This window comes from Cyprinodon tularosa, unplaced genomic scaffold (assembly GCF_016077235.1).
Source record: "Cyprinodon tularosa strain WSP-4 unplaced genomic scaffold, ASM1607723v1 ctg406, whole genome shotgun sequence".
NCBI classification, from domain to species: domain Eukaryota; kingdom Metazoa; phylum Chordata; class Actinopteri; order Cyprinodontiformes; family Cyprinodontidae; genus Cyprinodon; species Cyprinodon tularosa.
In genome coordinates, this window is record NW_024039126.1 from 14,639 (window position 1) to 35,883 (window position 21,245).

Sequence of the window (21,245 nt, forward strand, 5' to 3'; positions counted from 1 at the left end):
CAACAAAGAATCAGTGAAATAAGTTGATGAGAATATAAAACCTTTTTATATGGGAAAATAGAGCTTATATTTTTTCTTTAAGCATGATTTGCTCTATTCACTAAAATTAGGGCCAGTGAAGAAGAAGGTTTTAGACTTTATTACATTCATTCCTCCATAAGTTAACATGAGCAACTAATCATCTCATAATATATATCACTATATATATTTTTTTAATCATAGTTTTGAAAACATGATAGCAGAAAAATATTTCAGTTAAACATCCGTTAAGCATCACTAATCTATTCACACACACCGTGTTCTCGTGGTCTTCCTCTGTATCCAGAACCAGGTGGCAGGAGCAGCCAGACTTCAGTCTCCCCATAAAGCTGAAGCACTTCAGGCCAGCAGAGAGACATGGTCCCTCTATGGTGTCCTGCTCCTCCTCAGCTGACTCCTCTGGAGGAGAAGCAGCTCTACTCTGATCCTCTCCCTGATGACTCAGCTCCTCATCCTATCAGAACCACAGCAAACGTCATCAGCAAAAAGCAGGACCAGACACCCTCTGGTCCTTGGCGGCTCCTAGAAACCCAGTCCATAAAGGTACCAGAGGGCAGCTCTGCTAGATGACCACACCTCAGGAGATTGCTCATTTTTGCAATATTCCTCAGATCAAAGAAGGAAATTCTAGAAACCTTTTTGATCTGGGATTTAGAAGGGGTCATCACGTGTTTGGCCCTTAAAGGCAAAGGGTTTTTGGTCCAGTCAGGAGACTTGACCAAAACGCTTTACATTACATTCCTACACACACTGATGGTGGCGATCTACAATGTGGCCACAGCTGCCCTGGGTCTCAGTGTCAGAAGCGAGGTTGCCGTACGCAACTCTGAAAGCCAGAGCCACCTTGAACAGAAAACCCCACCGTTGCAGGGCAAACTCCAGCATCCGATGCCAGTGTCACACAAATTTAAATGAATTAAAATTAACCCAGAGGTCAGAAAATGAAACGATCAATCATTTCAACAGCCTTGGACTTCAAAGTCAACATGAAAGAGATGCTGTGATTCAATTGTAGCTTGTGGTTCGGCCTAGATCTAGATTATCAGAGAACTTCAGCAGGCAGAGCAACAGGTGGACAGCTTCTGAAACTTGAAAAGGCTGTTTAATAAGAGCATAAAAGTGCTCTATGTAATCAGTCAGCGTTTGGTGTTGAACCATCCACCGCACCACAGACCTGCTCTTATCAATCCAGCAGCAAACTGAACACACCTACTTCTACAGCCATCCATCTTCCAAAGCTTGGTTTTACACATCTTGGCGGCCAAATTACGTCCTTTTGGGCTTCCATGCCCCTCCGGGCAGATTTGTATGGAAAACGTTGCGAGCCAGAAGCAGCTCCAGCTGTAAAGGTTTCAGGATGTAAACGTCTAAAGATATCCTATGAATTAGCTGTGGAAAAAGTCCAGAAAAGAAATGACTGTCTCTCCCAAACTGCATGAAGAGGCTTTGACAAACTTGTAAATGGCTGTTTTCTTCTTCCTCGTGTAGTGTGGTGTGGTGTTGTCACCTGGCTGCCTGTGTCCCCCCTTGACTCAGAGCCAACCAGACTGATGAAAGCTGCAGAGTATAAATACTGCAGAAGCGGTGAGGGGCGGCTTTTTGTCTGTGCAGGATGTTCGAGCTTTAAGCAACATCAGCCCTTCATGCCCCTGATGGTCGCAGTGGGAAAATCCTTCTCCAGGCTCACTTGGGGATATTAGAAGGGCTTTTCCCAAAGTCCCTCCAGATAAACCTGGATCTCAATCGGAGATCTCCTAGCAAAACATATAGGGAAGCCCCTGGGGGTTCACTACATAGAATATATCAAGACTTTATTCTTCTTCTCCACCTTTTCACCAAGATACTGGAGCTGCTTCAGTTCAGGTCTTTACATATGGACCATCCTGTTGCCTCAGCTGCTTTAAGAATTTCCATTTTACTGGTTCAAAAAAGACAAGAAACCCTTCAGAAAATTCTCTGCCAACCTTTATTAAAACTCTGCAGAAAGAAACAAACATTACAGCTAAAATATGTTACAAGCACAAACAGAGGAGCCGCTGGTCTTGGTTTAAAGATCCAACAATGAAAATCATTTAAGTCCACAGAGCAGGAAGCTACAGCGAGCAGAATAAAGACCTGTAGGAAATAAACATTTGCTCTTGGTGGAAAACAGGAGTCATAAATAGATCTACAGCTTTTAGATCTCCAACGAGTCAGACAAGTTGGATCCAAAATGGTAGCAGGTATCAGCGAGGGCTTTTTGGGGGACAATAATGACGTGCCTTTAAACCCACCGTCCTTCAGAAAGGCAATGTGAGCAAATTTATTTACATTATTCTGGTCTTTAAAACAGCACAGGGGTTCAGTACCCCCTAAATAAACTTATCAACAGTTTATCCTGTACATAAACCAGACCCAGATCTTTGTGTCGCTCCAAACCGCCCTAACACTTATTCAAAGTTAAAAGTGTAGTCAAAGTCAAGGGACGTCATATCTGAAGGGAGACCCAGCGATTCTGGGGTGACCCGTGTCTCTGTAGGATCAGTCTCTTTAACCGTGTCGGCCTCCTGCTGTGGATCAAAACATGCCAGACCTTCAGCGTCTAAATCCAACATGCCTTGGTCCACTGCAGCTGGTTCCTGTTTGGGTTCTGAATCACTTTGCTGCTGCTGCTGGCGGGTCTGGTATCTTGTTTGGGAGCGAGTCTGACGAACAGGTGCATTGGCAGGAGGGGTCTTCTTCATTTGTGCTCCCTTGCCTCTGGTTCTTGGACCAGGTTTGGGTTTAGGCTGGGGTTGTGGAGTCTTCTCTTGATGTGAATTTCCATCCAGGTCTGCATGGGATTCGGACTGAGGCGCCTCGTTGATATGAGGAGTTGGTTTGGACAAGGCTTGAACAATTGGTTCCATTGTGGAAGGACTAGTTTGTGGGGGGATTAGTGATTCAGGCCCAGAATCAGTGGACTCTCTTTGAGACAATACCTCGGTAGTCTGCTCGAATTGAAACATGGGAAAGGATGCATCAGGACAATCAGCCTTGGGTGATAGAACTGAGGGAGATTGAAGAGACCAAACGGATGTGATCTGAATGTCAGCATCAGTTTGGTTTGGTGGGCTTTGTAAGCTTTGATGGGACTCGGTCTGTGGTGGGATTGTAAATATAGGTTGAGCGTCAGGGACAGATCGAGACTGCTGTTGGAGCTCTGTTTGATGTGTTGATTGGTCCAGATGTTTATCTGAGGGTTCATTTGCAATTTGGGGATTTTCCTGGTGTGGCTGCTGCTGGACTTTAGTTTTATCCTTAGCTTGTAGCAGTTTCAGGGGTTGGGAATTGGGTTTATCTTGGGGTTGTAGCTGTGTGGGGATGTGAGAGTCTGGTTTTTCCAGGGTTTGTTGTTGTTTCTGGCTTTGGGAGTCGGGTTTTTTCTGGGTTTGGGAGTCGGGTTTTGTTTGTTGTTGTTTCTGGCTTTGGGAGTCGGGTTTATCCTGGTGTTGTAGCTCTGTGGGGATGTCAGATTCTGGTTTATCCAGGGTTTGTGTTTTTTTCTGGGTTTGGGAGTCGGGTTTATCTTGGGGTTGTAGCTGTGTGGGGATGTCAGAGTCTGGTTTTTCCAGGGTTTGTTGTCGTTTCTGGGATTGGGAGTCGGGTTTATCCAGGGTTTGTATTTTTTTCTGGCTTTGGGAGTCGGGTTTATTTTGGGGTTTTAGCTGTGTGGGGATGTCAGAGTCTGGTTTTCCCGGTGTTTGTTGTTCTTTCTGGCTTTGGGAGTCGGGTTTATCTTGGGGTTGTAGCTGTGTGGGGATGTCAGAGTCTGGTTTTTCCAGGGTTTGTTGTCGTTTCTGGGATTGGGAGTCGGGTTTATCCAGGGTTTGTGTTTCTTTCTGGCTTTGGGAGTCGGGTTTATTTTGGGGTTGTAGCTGTGTGGGGATGTCAGAGTCTGGTTTTTCCGGTGTTTGTTGTTGTTTCTGGCTTTGGGAGTCGGGTTTATCTTGGGGTTGTAGCTGTGTGGGGATGTCAGAGGCTGGTTTTTCCGGTGTTTGTTGTTGTTTCTGGCTTTGGGAGTCGGGTTTAACTTGGGGTTGTAGCTGTGTGGGGATGTCAGAGTCTGGTTTTTCCGGTGTTTGTTGTTGTTTCTGGCTTTGGGAATCGGGTTTATCTTGGGGTTGTAGCTGTGTGGGGATGTCAGAGTCTGGTTTTTCCGGTGTTTGTTGTTGTTTCTGGCTTTGGGAGTCAGGTTTATCTTGGGGTTGTAGCTGTGTGGGGATGTGAGAGTCTGGTTTATTCAGCTTTTGTAGTTGCCCCTGGGTTTGGAATTCAGGCTTATCTTGGGGTTGCAGTTCTGTCCCTTGGATTTGCAACTGGGTTTGTGATTGAGTTTTATCCTGGGGTTTGAGTTCTGATTTATCTTGGGCTTGCAGCTGAATTTGTGGTTTATTATCAGTCTGAAGTTGTTGCTTTGTGGGTTGAGATTCGGGAGTATCTTGGGGTAGCGAGTGTGTCTGCGGTTGAATTTTTGGTTGCAATGGGGTCAAGGGTTGGGTTTTACCTTGGGATTGCAGTTGGGTTTGGGATTGAGCTTCAGTTTTATCGCATGGAATTTGTTCTGTCTGTATTTTCGATCCAAGCTGCCCTTGGAGCTGTGGCTGGTTTTGGGACTGAGTTTGGGCTTTATTTGGTGATTCAATCTGAGGCGGGGGCTTATCTTGTGGCTGTTGTTGGTTCTTATTTTGAGGGGCTGAAGAAGAGCTTCTACCAGCTTTGATGTCAGTTTCTGACTTGGAAAAAGAGGAAGGGCCTGGCTCACCAATGCTACGATAAAACATATCAATTAAGTCCTCTGCCCTGGCAGCAGCAAGGTTGTTCTTGAATTTTTCTGACTTCCGAGATACCTCTGGCAGCTTCTTGAAAGGAGGCGGCTTGACAAACACATTGCAAGTCTGTTCACTTTCTGGGACACCAGGAGCTGCCACGTCAGACACGATCATCATTGGTGGTTGTGAAGGTGCGGCTTTTGGTGAAGTGAGTGGTAGTTTAGGAGCCTGAGAAACTGAAGCTTTAACTTCTGATGGAAGAGCTTTAGTTTCTGATGATTCTTTTCTTAATGGGAAAGGAAAAATTGTTGAAGGTTTACTCGGAACTGGAGTAGGTGGCGACTGTAGCGGAGAAGGTTTGAGAAATACTTGTTTAGCTTTAGAAGGTGCAGGTCTTGGGTCAGCTAAATCAGATTTAGAACCTGCTGAAGTATCTTGACATGGTTCCGGTTTTGACACTGAAGGAGGGAGTTTAGGGCCAAATGGCTCTGGTTTTGTCACTACTGGTGTAGGTATTGGGTCACATGGTCCGGATATGTTGACAGGAGGTCCAGGTATGCTTTGGACCATCTGTGTATTTGGTGGCCCTAATGGGGCCCTAGGAATAGACCCTGGAGAACTTCCATCTGAGCCCTGGGGTCTCATGTTTAGGAATGTATTAAGTGACGCAGGTTTTCCTGCCAAGGCAGCTTTCCTTTGCTGTGCAACAGGTGCACGAAGGTTTGGCCGGATTTGTCCTTGACCAGGCTGGTAGAAAGGTGGGTGCTTTAGTGGCTCACCTGCCAGCTTCTCAGCAATCTCTTTTGCAATAGCTATCGACTTTGATAGAGAATCTTCATCTTCACCTTGCTGCTCCTTTGCAGCCATTTCCTCATCCTTGATGAACTCTGCTGCAACTTGCCGAGCTTCCTTCGCAAGCTGGCTCTCTTTCTTCGTCCATGTGAACTTCCCAATTGAAGGGCCTGTGGCGGGCTGAACTTTGCCTGCTTCCAAAGCCTGCTTGCGGAGCTTTGCCCTCATGGCAGGACTGGGTCCACAGAAGATTTTGGGCAGCTCATGGGGTTTTGATTGTGGTTCAGACTTTCTGACATTTGGTTTCCCGAGGGATTTGGCAGATTCCCTTTCAGCTTTAGACTTTCCTTCATCTCGCTCTCGGTCATATTTAGATCTGGTATCAGAAAATTTATCATGCTTGAATTTGTCCCCAACGTCTTTAGTGCCGGAATTAGTACGATCGTCGTATCGTTTTTCATCCTCCCTGCAATAATGATAGCGATACTCTTCATCTCGACCGCCGCTTCTGTACCGGCTGTTTCTGTCCTCCACCTCGCGGCTGTGGCGGTACTTCTCATCCTTTTTGCTATATTTATAGCTTTCATTCTCATCTTTTTTGCTAGAAAAAGGCTTGTCTTCCTCCAGGCTCTTTTTGCTCGGCTTTTCACTATGCTCCCCTTCCTCTTTTTTCACTTTAATCTTTACATCACACTTTTCAGCAGCCTCTCCTTCATTCTTTTTGTCCTTTTTATCCTTTTTGGTTTTAGTATTTTCCTCTCCGTCTTTGCTGCCTCTATCATCAACATCATGTTTGCGTTTCTTTCCAGCCGCCTCCAGACCCAGGCCCGCCTGTCTGTCCAGGTTCCTCCTCTGTTCATACAGGGGATTCTCCATCATTTGTTCCTGGCGAAGGAAACAACAAAAACACAAAAATCCACATGAATTTAGGGTCTTACAAGAATGTGTTTTAATTATTTAAGCAATCAGTTGAAGGTAAGAGGAAAGGAAACATCTCTTTCCACACTGGCGAAATGCTTTCTCTACATAAGACTTATCCATTGGGGCAGTGCTGCCACACTGAGTGTGAACCTTGTGAGATAAAATTTCCTGTTTGAGGATCCAAAGTGATGGCCAGACTTTCTAAACAGTAACCTTGCAGACTGGGTTTAAACAGCAGCTCTCTAGCCAGCGTTGGTTTTGTCAACTATAACAATGATGAAAACATTAACTGGACAAATCTTGTTCTTGTAACAATAATGAGACATTAAACAAGCGTGAGTTTTCATTGTTGAGGGAGGGGCTAGACAGCTGATAAATGTTCTAAAAGGTGATAAAGGTTCTGATAGCCTATAAATGTTCTACTGGGTGCCAAAGGATCCAGGCAGAACACCAGAGGACAGATCAGGCCTTATTTTAACACATACCTTGTATTTCTCATTATGACTGTATGTGATCACATGCTGCTCTGCACAGATGGCGTCTCCACAAAACTCCTTACACAGCATGCAGAAGAACCCTCTGACCGGAACCAGGAACTCTGAACCTGCAGACAAACACAAATGTGGCATGGTTTAAACCCCTGGAAGGTGACTAAAAAGCTGCCAAACCTGTTTACCTGGCAGACATCTCCAGGCTAATCAGAACCTGTCAGAAGAAGAGAGAGTCAGAGAGAATATATTTTCTTCCAGGTGATTATAGAGAAAATGCTGGGCAGTTATCTGAGGATTAACTGATGGAAAAACAAAGTTAAAGTCATCAGAAGTTGTAAGCAGAAGCTTCTTCTCCAACACAAAGGTCCGCTCTGAGTTCCACCTGGAAGTAGAAGATAGCTAACAAAATTCAGTGGTTCAGAGACCACATCCTCATCATCAGCATCTATGGTGGCTGTAATTGTTGCAACGTCATGGTAACAGTACCTTTGGCCGGTTTGGTCTGCTTGACCTCTCCTGTGCTGCTCTTAGAGGTGTTGGTGTTGCTGGAGGCCCAGGGCCGGTCGTACGGATTCAGAGTCTGTGAGATGGACAATGATGGTATCAAACAAACATGGGATCAAATAAGCAGCGCTGAACTGGGAAAGCTGGCGTCAAACTGTCTTAACAAACAAACCTTCCGGTGCCCTTTGCCGTGCAAGTGAGTGAAAAAGTCAAACATGGAACCAGAGGTGATGTTACAGCTTTTACACCAATGGTTTCCAGCATCGTAGTATTCAAACGGGTCGGGGGGCGGAGCCGGAGTAGCAGCGCTGGAGGGCAGCTTTTCCTGGAAGGCCTTTGGCGAAACCACTGGAATTGGCTAAGAAAGAAAAGATGGAGGAAAGTCAGGACAGTGGGAGGAGACAGAGAAAGTCAGGACAGGAAACAGGACCAGCTTCAAAAAGAGTAATAAACAGCAGACTTACCTTTCCTTACCTGCAGGGCCCCGGACCAACAGACTCAAAAATAGAATCACCATCATCACGCAAAGACGACAAAATCAACGGGCGTCCGGCAGCGAAGATAAACGAGACGTAACAACGACTAAAATAGAGGCAAAATCAATGCGAGTTCCATAATGATAGGATAAAACACCGGGCCAATCATAGAGCCGTCAGATCGCAGAAGGAAGGTGAAATAAGAAAACGATGTCGTCCTGCAATTAAAACAAATCCTCGCTAAATTAACGCAGTTCCTGAAGTATAAACTAAATCCTAATTCTTCCCGCAGTGAAGACATATTAAGATAAAAATGAACAAGTAATCTCAAAATTAACACGACCGGTTCAAATCGCCCTTAAGACATCTTATTTAGGGCTGAAACAATTAATCAGATTCATTGTGATAAATCAATTATCGGATAATCGTCAACCAATTTAATAAACGATTAATCATTAGATGGACTATAGAGTCTGTAAAATATGTTTTTAGCTGACAGGGTGACCTGCTTAGAGCAGGAATTATATAGAAATTGTAAAAAAAATAAATAAATAAGAAAATTTGCATTTAAGATCAAAACAATTCTTGCCTGTCGGTAAGCTCTATCCAGAACTCCTCAAGGGGAAAAGTTTTAGTTTCACCTGGTTTAATTTCATAAAAAATCTATTAGATTATTAATCGATTCATGCAAAATATAGTAAATACGTTAGGCTACGAACGTCTGAAAATTGTCAGGTATTGAGCCGTTTAAAATGCATGAGGTAAGGAGCTAGCTAAGACATCATGGACATAAGGTTAAACCATCAAGTAATGAGTTTGTTACGACTTCACACAATTAACTATTCAAGACATCTGTTGGACAAGAAGCTCGTTAAAATGTTAGACCATGAAGGAAATTCACATGTCAGGTGATAAACTGGTTAAAACTCAGGAAAAGAACTAGTTAGGAAGTCAATAATGTGCTTTTGAAGGAACTGGGTGAGAAGCTAACAATAGCGTAGGAAATGAGTTGGTGAAAATAAACATCAGGCTGGTAAAGACTTCCTGTAACGAGCTTTTCAAAGCCGTCAGGTTAGGAGCTCTTTAAGGTGTGTGCAAAACATCCGCTTAAAGGTACAGTGGAGGGTGTTGTTTTTCCAGGTGGATCATCTCAATCAGTGGTCCTCTTAGCTGTCAATCATTCTGATGATATTTTTGCGTAAGGCCGTCCTTCGTGCTCGTCTCCATTTTCTCTTACCAGTGGTGAGTCTGACATAGTGGAGAAATTGCTAATCTTCCTTTTGGAAAGTTAGCTTGTATGAGTGATGCAAACAGCAACTTTTAACTAGAGTGTGCACGAGGAGAAATGGGCTCGTGCACGAGGAGAAATGGGCTCGTGCACACTCTTGCACGTAGCGATCCCTCTCAGGAGCGGGTACAGGGTTATGCATGTGCATTTTTTTTCAAAAATCCTCCACTATACCTTTAAGAGGCAAGTTCACCAACTAGTTAAGACTTTAGGTAATAAACTAAGACTTGAAGCAATGACCCAGTCTGAGGTCGTTCCCAGTTTTCAACATTTAAACAAGTGGCTAACGTTAGCCCGTTTGCAGCATCAGTGGCTAACGCTAGCCCGTCTGCGGCGGCCAGGGCTGACGCTAGCCCGTCTGCGGCGGCCAGGGCTAACGCTAGCCCGTCTGCGGCGGCCAGGGCCTCAATGCACTCTGACATTGAACACAGGAGCAGCAGAAGCATCTGGACTCACTTTACTGGACGCCTGACCTTAATGTGGATCAGAGATGAAGCAGCAGGAGCTTCTCTGATGGCGTTCGGTCTGAACAAAGCATCAGACTTTCTGATTGTTTGAATTAACCTATGAAACATAATATTGTCGCCTAAAATGATCTCATGTCCACCTCTAGTAAACTCACATACTTCCCATAATCAGGACTAAAGTCGTGTTGGAACAAAGACAGACCGTTAGCTGCATTCCACCTTTGAATCTTTGAGGATCCCCTGAAACCCTCAACTCAGCGCAAAGCCTGAAGGCGTGATACATCAAGGTGAACACCCTGTGGAATATTCCTAGCTAAAAGCCGGGTTTCCATGTGCGCGCATATTAAATAATATGAGCTGAAAGTTTGTCGGTTAAAAAGTGAACACCAGCCTGACCCCCCAAACTGTATGTTTTGAGCACTTGTGAAAATTGTGAGCTTCTTTCCGGTAAAAAACGGGTTAAGACTTAAGAGCTTGTTAATAAAGTATAAAATAACACTGTGTTTCTAACAGTCTGATTTGACCTTTAACCTTAGATGATGCTAACACTAAAGGAGCTGGCTAAATGAGACGGAACGTTCTAACAGAACCTTATTAGCGGGCCCTAGCTATGCTCTCTGACCATTAATCCACGCTGTAAAGAGTTATACCTTTACCACAGAGCTGCTTGCAGCCGGCTGCTCCTCCCGGCTCCTCTCTCGCTCCAGTCTTTCCATTTGGGGAGGCACCGCCTCCTGCCTTTGGTTTCTGGGCTGCTTGTTGGTCCTGATGGGCCGGTCTGAAGGGCTCAAGCCAAGGATGAGCGCGATCTTCTCAATCTCGCTGCGTTTCCTCTCAGCAGCCTCGTGCTCTTTGCGGAGATTGGATATCTTGGCCATCACCTCCTCCTGTAGGCGGGTTATCTCCTGCAGGAGCGGGTCCTTATGGCCGTCTTTCTCACGGCGCTTCTTCCTCAGCAGCTCACCTGAAAATGGGAGACATATTGAAAACATTTCAGAGTCCAGATGGAGCTCCGACTGTGAACTGGGATGTAATCCCCAACATCACCTGTGGGAACAGTGTAGTAACAATTCCTTCAGCTGGACTCAGCTGACCTTATATTGACCCCGCTCTAAATCTTTGGTTACACAGTTTGACGCATGGCCGGTGACTCTGTTTGGACTTCAGAACCAGGCAGAATACTCAGACTCACCCTGCTGCTTCCTGAGTCGCTCCAGCTCCTTTATCAGGTACTCTTTCTTCGTCATTCGGACCTCCCGTTCTTCCCTCAGCTTCTCCCGCTCTTCTAGAACCTGTGAACAAAAGCCCACAGTCAGCAGGAGCAGTTCCATGTGACCGAAGGATCAGGTGAGCAGAAGTCCTCTCAGGAAGTGATGCATGAGTGTGGAGCAGCAAAGTCACCTTTAGTTTCTCAGTCTCCTTGTTCTGCTCGTCGGAAATGTTCTGGTCCTGACCCCGCTGCAGCTGCTGCTCTTCCTGACAAGCGGCTCTCACAGCTCCTGGGGACCAAACACACAGTTGATAGACTGGAACCCGGTTCCCTGCAGCTCAAAGCAAACACTCGGACCTATGGCAGGTCTCTCACCTTTGGACTCCACCGCAGGGCTCGGTTTGCTGTTGTACGTTAGAGGTGGTGGGTGTTCATCGGTGGTGGTCTGAGGAGGTTGGGCCATGTTAGGGGGCGGGTACATGGGGGGCCACTGCTGATGCATGTAGGGCAAATAGTTTCCATACTGGCTGTACCCTGGAGGGGGGAAATTAGGGGGCATCATGCCAGAGAGAGGTGGGGGAGGGTAGGTAGGGATGGGCATGCCCGTATGAGTTGGGATGGGGGCGGGGTCAGATGTCGGCGGGATCATGGGGGTGCTCCACTCGCTCTTTGCCTCTTTGACCTCCCAATCGTTGGCAGTTTTAGGAGCCATGCTTTTCTTGGGCTCATGATCCTCACTGCTCCAGCTGGCCCCCCGTTTGGTGCCTCGCCCACGACTGCGACTTCTGCTGCTGCTACTTGAACTCTCACTCTGGCTATGCCTCCGGCTTCGGCTACGGCCGCTGCGGTTGGAACTGCTGGAAGAGTGACGTCGTCGCCGTGTGGGCGTCTTCAGAGGCTGCTTTTTCCCATGAAGGCGCTCCTTGGTCCTGGCAGCCATCTTGGTGATCTCGTTCACACCCAGGTCCAGCCCGATGGTTTTCAGCAGGTCCTGGATCTTCTCGTACTCCTCCAAAGCCTGGCGCTCACTCTCGTCCAACGGTTCCATTCCTGGTGGGTAGGAGGGGTTCGACACCTGAACCGTGACGTTCTGGTCAGCGCTTATGCTAGGTTGATTTACGTATCTGTTAATCTCGCTTGCAGTGGGAGTGGCCTGAGGATGAGGTGAAATGCTTGGAGGGCAGCTGTGCACCTGACTGACGGCGCTCTGTGAGGGGGGATCGGAGTACAGGGAGTCCTCCGTCACGTCGCCATACAGGTCAAGACTGCTGTGTCGAGCTGGTTCTGGTGCCTCTAAGATTTTGGGCTCCTCCAATTCTCCGTACAAGAACTTCTCTTCATCATCGATATCATCTAGAGCTTTCTCTGAAACGTCACCCAACGGCTCGGCCACGCCCAGCAGGTTCAGGATTTCTTTGATCTCATTGTTGAGGTTTGCCCGCTGCGACATCTCCGGGTCAGACCGCAGTTCTGAGAGCACAGCAGCCACAGCAAGCGGGTCGTTCATTTTAACAGCCTGCAGCAGCTGGTCAGCCACGTGGGACATGGTGCGGTCCAGATCCCCGGGAGAGTCGGTGCTCTGTGGCACAGAAAAACCATTTCATACATCACCAACACATCTACAGCAGGAAGTGTAGCTGAATCTTTGTTTATTCTGGAAACTTCTGCCCTGAAGTCTCTGATGAAATGGTGCCCTAGTGGTTTAGCCTGTACCAGGCCCAACTTACCCGAACAGACGGGGAGGCTTCATAACTGTTGTGTTTCTTTAGGATGGATTTGGTCGGCTGACCCAAAAGCTCCTCCACCTCTCTCTTGCGCCGTGCCATCTCCAGCTCTTTAAAGAATCCATCACCTTTTCCATCCGTCTTCTCTATGCTTGAGCTACTGGAACTCGAACTGCTGCGATATTGCCGACTGCGACTCCTTCCTCTGCTCTTCCGGGATTTTGATCTGGACCTGGATCTAGACTTGCTGCGGGGTCGGCTCTTGCTCCTCCCACGGCTCTTGGCCCGACTTCGGTCGGGACTGCGGCTCTTGCCTCGGGTTCGGCTCTTGCTCCTCCCACGGCTCTTGGCCCGACTTCGGTCGGGACTGCGGCTCTTGCCTCGGGTTCGGCTCTTGCTCCTCCCACGGCTCTTGGCCCGACTTCGGTCAGGACTGCGGCTCTTGCCTCGGGTTCGGCTCTTGCTCCTCCCACGGCGCTGATCTGGACTACGACTCTGACCACGGTGACGGCTTTTGCTCCGTCCTGGACTTCGGCCCCTGCTGCTACTGCGCTTATATTCGAGACGAGGCGAGTAATCTCTGAAGGGAAACAGAAGTTGAGTTAAAGCACTGGGACTCGATGCCTAGATGGGGAGGAGCCTCTAAATCCAGTACAAAATGAGATATGTTCCTTTTTATTTATTCTACTTCATTAATGATTCTGTAAATGTAACAGCTCTGGTATTAATTACTTTTACAGGACTTGAAATGAAGGATTACTATAGACCAGGGACTATGATTATTGTATGGTTAATGTTCTATGGAGAATTACCACCCATAACATCTCTTTGGAGAAACAGAGGCAAGTTCTTGTGAACTATTTTTAAATACCCATTCAGTTTTGCAGTATCTAAAGCTCATACCATCATACGGACAACCGATTTTGAGGATATCGCAGTATTTCTTTGAATGCTGCTCAAGCATGATGTAACTTTTTGGGGAAAGCCTGGTCCGATTTTAACATCCATGCTGACATTGAAGGCAATAGCTTCAGAGCAGCCTTTAATGCTATCTTAGACGCTATTGGCTCTGTTCAAAATGTGAATAGTCCCACACATTCTCATCTTCATACTCTGGATCTTGTGCTGACATATGGCATAGAATGTGAAGAAATAACAGTATTTCCTCACAACCCTGTCCTCTCTGACCACTTTCTAATAACCTTCAGGATTACTTGACTTCCAGACGTTCTTTGTCCCGGTGTTCTATAAAATTCTGTGTCCCTTGTGTTGGGAGGCGCATCTGATGGATTTCTCACTAAAAACAGCTCATATAATCATGTCAGGTTGTAACATCCAGTTTAATCAGCAGCTGTTTTTTTTTACAAAATTGTAAAATATATAAAAAAATAAACAAGGTCCTTTAAAGCTTGTTTGTGTTGTTTTTTAAACACCAAGAGAATCGATCTTTTTCAAACTTCTGTCACTTAAACACAGAACCTATGACTCCAGAACCTCTGAACGCAGAACCTCTGAATGCAGAACCTCTGACTCCAGAACCTCTGAATGCAGAACCTCTGAATGCAGAACCTCTGAATGCAGAACCTCTGAATGCAGAACCTCTGAATGCAGAACCTCTGATTGCAGAACCTCTGAATGCAGAACCTCTGACTCCAGAACCTCTGATTGCAGAACCTTTGATTGCAGAACCTCTGACTGCAGAACTTCTGAATGCAGAACCTCTGACTCCAGAACCACTGATTGCAGAACCTCTGACTCCAGAACCTCTGACTCCAGAACCTCTGAATGCAGAACCTCTGAATGCAGAACCTCTGAATGCAGAACCTCTGACTCCACAACCTCTGATTGCAGAACCTTTGATTGCAGAACCTCTGACTCCAGAACCACTGATTGCAGAACCTCTGACTCCAGAACCTCTGACTCCAGAACCTCTGAATGCAGAACCTCTGACTCCAGAAACCCTGAATGAAGAACCTCTGAATGCAGAACCTCTGACTCCAGAACCTCTGATTGCAGAACCTCTGACTCCAGAACCTCTGACTCCAGAACCTCTGACTCCAGAACCTCTGACTCCAGAACCTCTGAATGCAGAACCTCTGACTCCAGAACCTCTGATTGCAGAACCTCTGACTGCAGAACTTCTGAATGCAGAACCTCTGAATGCAGAACCTCTGACTCCAGAACCACTGATTGCAGAACCTCTGACTCCAGAACCTTTGATTGCAGAACCTCTGACTGCAGAACTTCTGAATGCAGAACCTCTGACTCCAGAACCACTGATTGCAGAACCTCTGACTGCAGAACCTCTGAATGCAGAACCTCTGAATGCAGAACCTCTGAATGCAGAACCTCTGAATGCAGAACCTCTGAATGCAGAACCTCTGATTGCAGAACCTTTGATTGCAGAACCTCTGACTCCAGAACCTCTGAATGCAGAACCTCTGATTGCAGAACCTCTGACTCCAGAACCTCTGAATGCAGAACCTCTGATTGCAGAACCTCTGATTGCAGAACCTCTGAATGCAGAAACTCTGATTGCAGAACCTCTGATTGCAGAACCTCTGAATGCAGAACCTCTGATTGGAGAACCTCTGATTGGAGAACCTCTGACTCCAGAACCTCTGATTGCAGAACCTCTGATTGCAGAACCTCTGATTGCAGAACCTCTGAATGCAGAACCTCTGACTCCAGAACCTCTGAATGCAGAACCTCTGACTCCAGAACCTCTGACTCCAGAACCTCTGATTGCAAAACCTCTGAATGAAGAACCTCTGATTGGAGAACCTCTGACTCCAGAACCTCTGAATGCAGAACCTCTGAATGCAGAACCTCTGATTGCAGAACCTCTGAATGCAGAACCTCTGACTCCAGAACCTCTGAATGCAGAACCTCTGAATGCAGAACCTCTGATTCCAGAACCTCTGAATGCAGAACCTCTGACTCCAGAACCTCTGAATGCAGAACCTCTGATTGCAGAACCTCTGACTCCAGAACCTCTGAATGCAGAACCTCTGATTGCAGAACCTCTGACTCCAGAACCTCTGAATGCAGAACCTCTGACTCCAGAACCTCTGAATGCAGAACCTCTGACTCCAGAACCTCTGAATGCAGAACCTCTGACTCCAGAACCTCTGATTGCAGAACCTCTGACTCCAGAACCTCTGAATGTAGAACCTCTGATTGCAGAACCTCTGATTGCAGAACCTCTGATTGCAGAACCTCTGACTGCAGAACCTCTGACTGCAGAACCTCTGACTCCAGAACCTCTGACTGCAGAACCTCTGACTCCAGAACCTCTGACTCCAGAACCTCTGAATGCAGAACCTCTGAATGCAGAACCTCTGACTCCAGAAACCCTGAATGAAGAACCTCTGACTCCAGAACCTCTGATTGCAGAACCTTTGATTGCAGAACCTCTGATTGCAGAACCTCTGAATGCAGAACCTCTGATTGCAGAACCTGATTGCAGAACCTCTGAATGCAGAACCTCTGATTGGAGAACCTCTGATTGGAGAACCTCTGACTCCAGAACCTCTGATTGCAGAACCTCTGATTGCAGAACCTCTGATTGCAGAACCTCTGATTGCAGAACCTCTGAATGCAGAACCTCTGAATGCAGAACCTCTGATTGCAGAACCTCTGACTCCAGAACCTCTGATTGCAGAACCTCTGAATGCAGAACCTCTGATTGGAGAACCTCTGACTCCAGAACCTCTGATTGCAGAACCTCTTATTGCAGAACCTCTGAATGCAGAACCTCTGACTCCAGAACCTCTGAATGCAGAACCTCTGAATGCAGAACCTCTGAATGCAGAACCTCTGAATGCAGAACCTCTGACTCCAGAACCTCTGAATGCAGAACCTCTGATTGCAGAACCTCTGACTCCAGAACCTCTGATTGCAGAACCTCTGAATGCAGAACCTCTGATTGCAGAACCTCTGATTGCAGAACCTCTGATTGCAGAACCTCTGAATGCAGAACCTCTGATTGCAGAACCTCTGACTCCAGAACCTCTGAATGCAGAACCTCTGAATGCAGAACCTCTGATTCCAGAACCTCTGAATGCAGAACCTCTGAATGCAGAACCTCTGACTCCAGAACCTCTGAATGCAGAACCTCTGATTGCAGAACCTCTGACTCCAGAACCTCTGAATGCAGAACCTCTGACTCCAGAACCTCTGAATGCAGAACCTCTGACTCCAGAACCTCTGAATGCAGAACCTCTGACTGCAGAACCTCTGACTCCAGAACCTCTGAATGCAGAACCTCTGACTGCAGAACCTCTGACTCCAGAACCTCTGACTCCAGAACCTCTGAATGCAGAACCTCTGACTCCAGAACCTCTGACTGCAGAACCTCTGACTGCAGAACATCTGATTGCAGAACCTCTGACTCCAGAACCTCTGACTCCAGAACCTCTGAATGCAGAACCTCTGACTGCAGAACCTCTGACTCCAGAACCTCTGACTCCAGAACCTCTGAATGCAGAACCTCTGACTCCAGAACCTCTGACTGCAGAACCTCTGATTGCAGAACCTCTGACTCCAGAACCTCTGAATGCAGAACCTCTGAATGCAGAACCTCTGACTGCAGAACCTCTGACTCCAGAACCTCTGAATGCAGAACCTCTGAATGCAGAACCTCTGATTGCAGAACCTCTGATTGCAGAACCTCTGATTGCAGAACCTCTGATTCCAGAACCTCTGAATGCAGAACCTCTGAATGCAGAACCTCTGACTCCAGAACCTCTGAATGCAGAACCTCTGATTGCAGAACCTCTGACTCCAGAACCTCTGAATGCAGAACCTCTGACTCCAGAACCTCTGAATGCAGAACCTCTGACTCCAGAACCTCTGAATGCAGAACCTCTGACTGCAGAACCTCTGACTCCAGAACCTCTGACTCCAGAACCTCTGACTCCAGAACCTCTGACTGCAGAACCTCTGACTCCAGAACCTCTGACTCCAGAACCTCTGAATGCAGAACCTCTGAATGCAGAACCTCTGACTGCAGAACCTCTGACTGCAGAACCTCTGACTGCAGAACCTCTGACTCCAGAACCTCTGATTGCAGAACCTCTGACTCCAGAACCTCTGACTGCAGAACCTCTGACTGCAGAACCTCTGACTCCAGAACCTCTGACTCCAGAACCTCTGAATGCAGAACCTCTGACTCCAGAACCTCTGATTGCAGAACCTCTGATTGCAGAACCTCTGATTGCAGAACCTCTGATTGCAGAACCTCTGACTCGTTCTGCGGTGTGTCTCTGGTTACCTTTCATGGTGGAGCGGAGCGGGGACAGAGCCATGGTGAACCAGCTCATTGTGGTCCATGTGGGTCGGTCTTCGGTGGGACGGAGATCTCTGCAGGAGACACCAAATCATTAATAAACCGAACCTCTGGGTCCATCTAGACTTCCTGTTCCATGGTGTGTTTTCTGGAACAGTGATCTAGAACCATCCTGTCTAGAAATGACCCACTCTTTGCAGCAGGGCGACAGACCAGCAGCTCCAGGGTTAAATCTGTCCATCTTTGAATGGAGTCTGGTCTGCAGCTCAGGCTGAAAGCTGAGAACTGGATCAGAAACCCGCAGAACCAAACATTGTTCAGTGTTCCGGGTTCTGGACCAGTATGGAGCTGGACTCTTTCCTGGATGGATGGTTCAAGGTTTCTGGGTCATTCGGCTTCATTTGGACCCAGCCTGACTCACCTCAAGAGGCGAAGCTCCGCTCCAGAAATCCCCGCCGCGGTGGCCTCCGGAGCCGGGGGAGGAGTACCTGCGGCGGTAGGGGTCCTGGGCTGCGTGGTCCCGGTAGTCCGGGTAGTCCTGGTGGTACGGAGGTCTTGGTCTGGGCCGCTCATCCCGGTAGCCCGCTGACGGATGAGGCCTATGGGGAGGCGGGTAGTCTCTAAACTCGGGCCGTCCGCGGTACATGTTGTCCCGCAGAGACGCGCTGCGGGTCGGTCCGCCAGTTCACTCGAGGCTACTGCTGCTTCCGCTCCGGTTAGAGAGAAAAACACCGACAAAATACCTGAATATGATGACACTAAACACCGCCGAGTTCAGTTCAGAGAACAACACACTGAACATGCTCTTCTTCTTAGTCTCAGGAAGGTAACATGCGACCTAAAGTCTAACTGTCGCCATCCTGTGGAGGTACTTGGTACTGCAGCCAGAGCCTGTGGTACCTGATCGGGCCCTCAGCATGGAGGAGGTTTAATAAAACTATTATACTTTCGTGTTTTCTAGTAATTCTTCTGTCTTTGTTAGGAACAACTGGACAATTTGTGCTCCATGTAGATTAAAAACAAATAGTTTAACAATTATTATGAGTCTTGATGTATAAAATCAAATGTATAGATTTTGCAGATAAAGATTCTCAGTCATCCTGCTTTATGGAGCCGGTGAAGGTGATTTAGGATGGCTGTTACATGGTTCCATTAATGTTACTCACACTTTGTCTCTTCTCTTTCTCTTTGGCTGTCGGATAATTTAGATTTCTCTTATTTCGTAAATTGATGTATACTGTTTACTCTCTGAAAAAAGTTTTCACTCAGTCTGTTTCACCTGCAAGGCCACATGATGCCTCTGTGAGGGTTTTTGCAGACAAGATGTACTTCTTCCCTTAACAAACCTGATTCTTTCTCAGGTTTATTCATAACATGTTGCTGTTTAACCAAAGCTTTGTTTTGACTCTGACTACTTTCCATTATTGTTAGTAAAGGGGAATGAACGCTGCCGAGATCAGAACAGGGCTGATAACCGTGCAAAATCGGCCGTATGATGAAATGTTGAAAGTGCTGAGTGAGTGAAATGCATTGATTTCTGTTCATTTAACTGGAGCGAATAGTTGAATACTTTTTTCCGACCACAGAGTCTAATAACCAAACACACAAACGACTCCATTTGGATCTTTGTATCAAATAGTCCCCATTGTGGGACAATAAAGGGATTTTTTATTCTATTCTACTCTATTCTGTTCTAAAATGTGAAAAATCTCTTTATGGCAACCTTCTTTTTTTTTTTTTTTAATGGCACCTTTTAATAACAGGAGGTAAATTTTCAATCCATGGAGGCAGTACGTTTTTCCGAGGAGCAAATGTCAGGATACTGAACAACCGTTGATATGACGACTGAGTCGGCCCAGAAGTAAAGCCTGAGGACATAAAGGAGGACATGTCCATGTCTGGGACCTGATATTCAAGGCGAGGCAGACAGAGGAGCTGCGGATCAGCCTGGTCAGGAGTTCAGATCAGAACCAAGTTCCTAAATGTTCCTTCCTTCAAAGGAAGCACACCTTTCTTCATGTTTTGCCTTTTTTCTTTCTCTTGATCGCACTTTTCATGCTTTTGTTAAGATGGCTTTCTGCTCATGCTCAGATTACAGCAGGTCTCTTTCTCTCCTCCACACAGTATAGCGTCTATACACAACATGGCGCATCCATTGAGATTTCTCATTTTTGCAATTTTCCTCAGATGAAAGAAGGAAATTCTAGAAACCTCTTTGATCTGGGATTTAAATGACAGGTCCTGATCGAAAACAACACCAAGATTTTTTACTTTATTATCTGAAATCAGTTTAATCCCATCCAAATGAAGCGACTGGCTAATCAGCTTCTTTTTCAAAGACTCTGGCATTGAGCCGTGTGATAAAACGACACCTTTCAGATTGGCCTTTTATTGTGGGCAGTCTAAGACACACCTAGGCACTAATCATGGCACACCTGTGAGGTGGGATGGATTATATCAGCAAAGAAGCGCTCACTTTCACTGATTTAGACAGGTTTGTACACAATATTGGAGGGAAATGGTTATATCGTGTATGTGGAAAAAAGTTTTAGATATCTTAGTTCATCTCATAAAAATGGGAAGAAAAAAACGTCCAATTTTTTTAGCTTATTAACATTTGAACACAACAGAAGAACATAAACAGCAGATGAATCAAATCAAGGAGAAAAAAATATTTGCACACTAATACACGAGAAGTAAACCTGCAGTAAATATAAAAGTGTAGCATTTTAATATAAAAAGTGTAAATAAAATAGAAAAGAAAACGAATACAATAAAAAACAAGACGAGACAAACACAACATCCAGATATTTAGTTTGAAGCTTTGACTGGTACAAGGTAGATTCACGGAAAACATCTCATGAATCCTGGAATGATCCCAGCTTTAAACTTGAAAACATTTCTAAGAAATCATTTAGAAGAGTTTTAAAAAGGTAGACTAAATGAACATGAACATGTGCAGGCCGGACTGTTCAACAGGAGAAGAGTGTTTAAAGGAATAGTACACCCAAAACATGATTAGACTTCATTTTCTACTCACCCCCATGCTGAACAACACTCTGGAGTACTTTTTTGATATCTCAAATGCATCTGGAGATCTGGGAGGCTTCTTGCTGTCTGCTGACATTCAAATAATGGAGGTCTATGGCGCCCGAGGACAGAAAGGTCCATAAAAGTCCACAAAAAACGTGTCAATATTCCTCCATACTGCTCGTCCAATGTATTCCAAGTGTCCTGAGTGGGTAGCGTCCAG

The 21,245-nt window shown here is 46.3% G+C and overlaps 1 protein-coding gene across 4 annotated transcripts; it reads right to left on the minus strand.

Moving 5' to 3' along the window:
• Window positions 1–1,982: 1,982 nt before the first annotated feature.
• Window positions 1,983–18,821, minus strand: znf318 (zinc finger protein 318). 4 transcript variants are annotated; one of them, XM_038298324.1, is made up of 13 exons: window positions 18,414–18,821; window positions 17,978–18,066; window positions 12,706–13,282; window positions 11,354–12,557; window positions 11,170–11,267; window positions 10,961–11,060; window positions 10,419–10,732; window positions 7,710–7,895; window positions 7,520–7,613; window positions 7,028–7,146; window positions 3,881–6,506; window positions 3,501–3,586; window positions 1,983–3,440 (listed from the first exon to the last, which is right to left on the minus strand). In XM_038298324.1, exons 1-13 carry the CDS (start codon window positions 18,636–18,638, stop codon window positions 2,469–2,471), a joined length of 6,690 nt encoding a protein of 2,229 aa, XP_038154252.1. In that variant the 5' UTR covers window positions 18,639–18,821; the 3' UTR covers window positions 1,983–2,468. The 4 variants fall into 4 exon arrangements, with proteins under 4 accessions (XP_038154252.1, XP_038154250.1, XP_038154251.1 ...); XM_038298322.1 differs by having other exon boundaries at window positions 3,501–6,506; window positions 10,425–10,732; XM_038298323.1 differs by having other exon boundaries at window positions 1,983–3,464; window positions 3,543–6,506.
• Window positions 18,822–21,245: the final 2,424 nt, after the last annotated feature.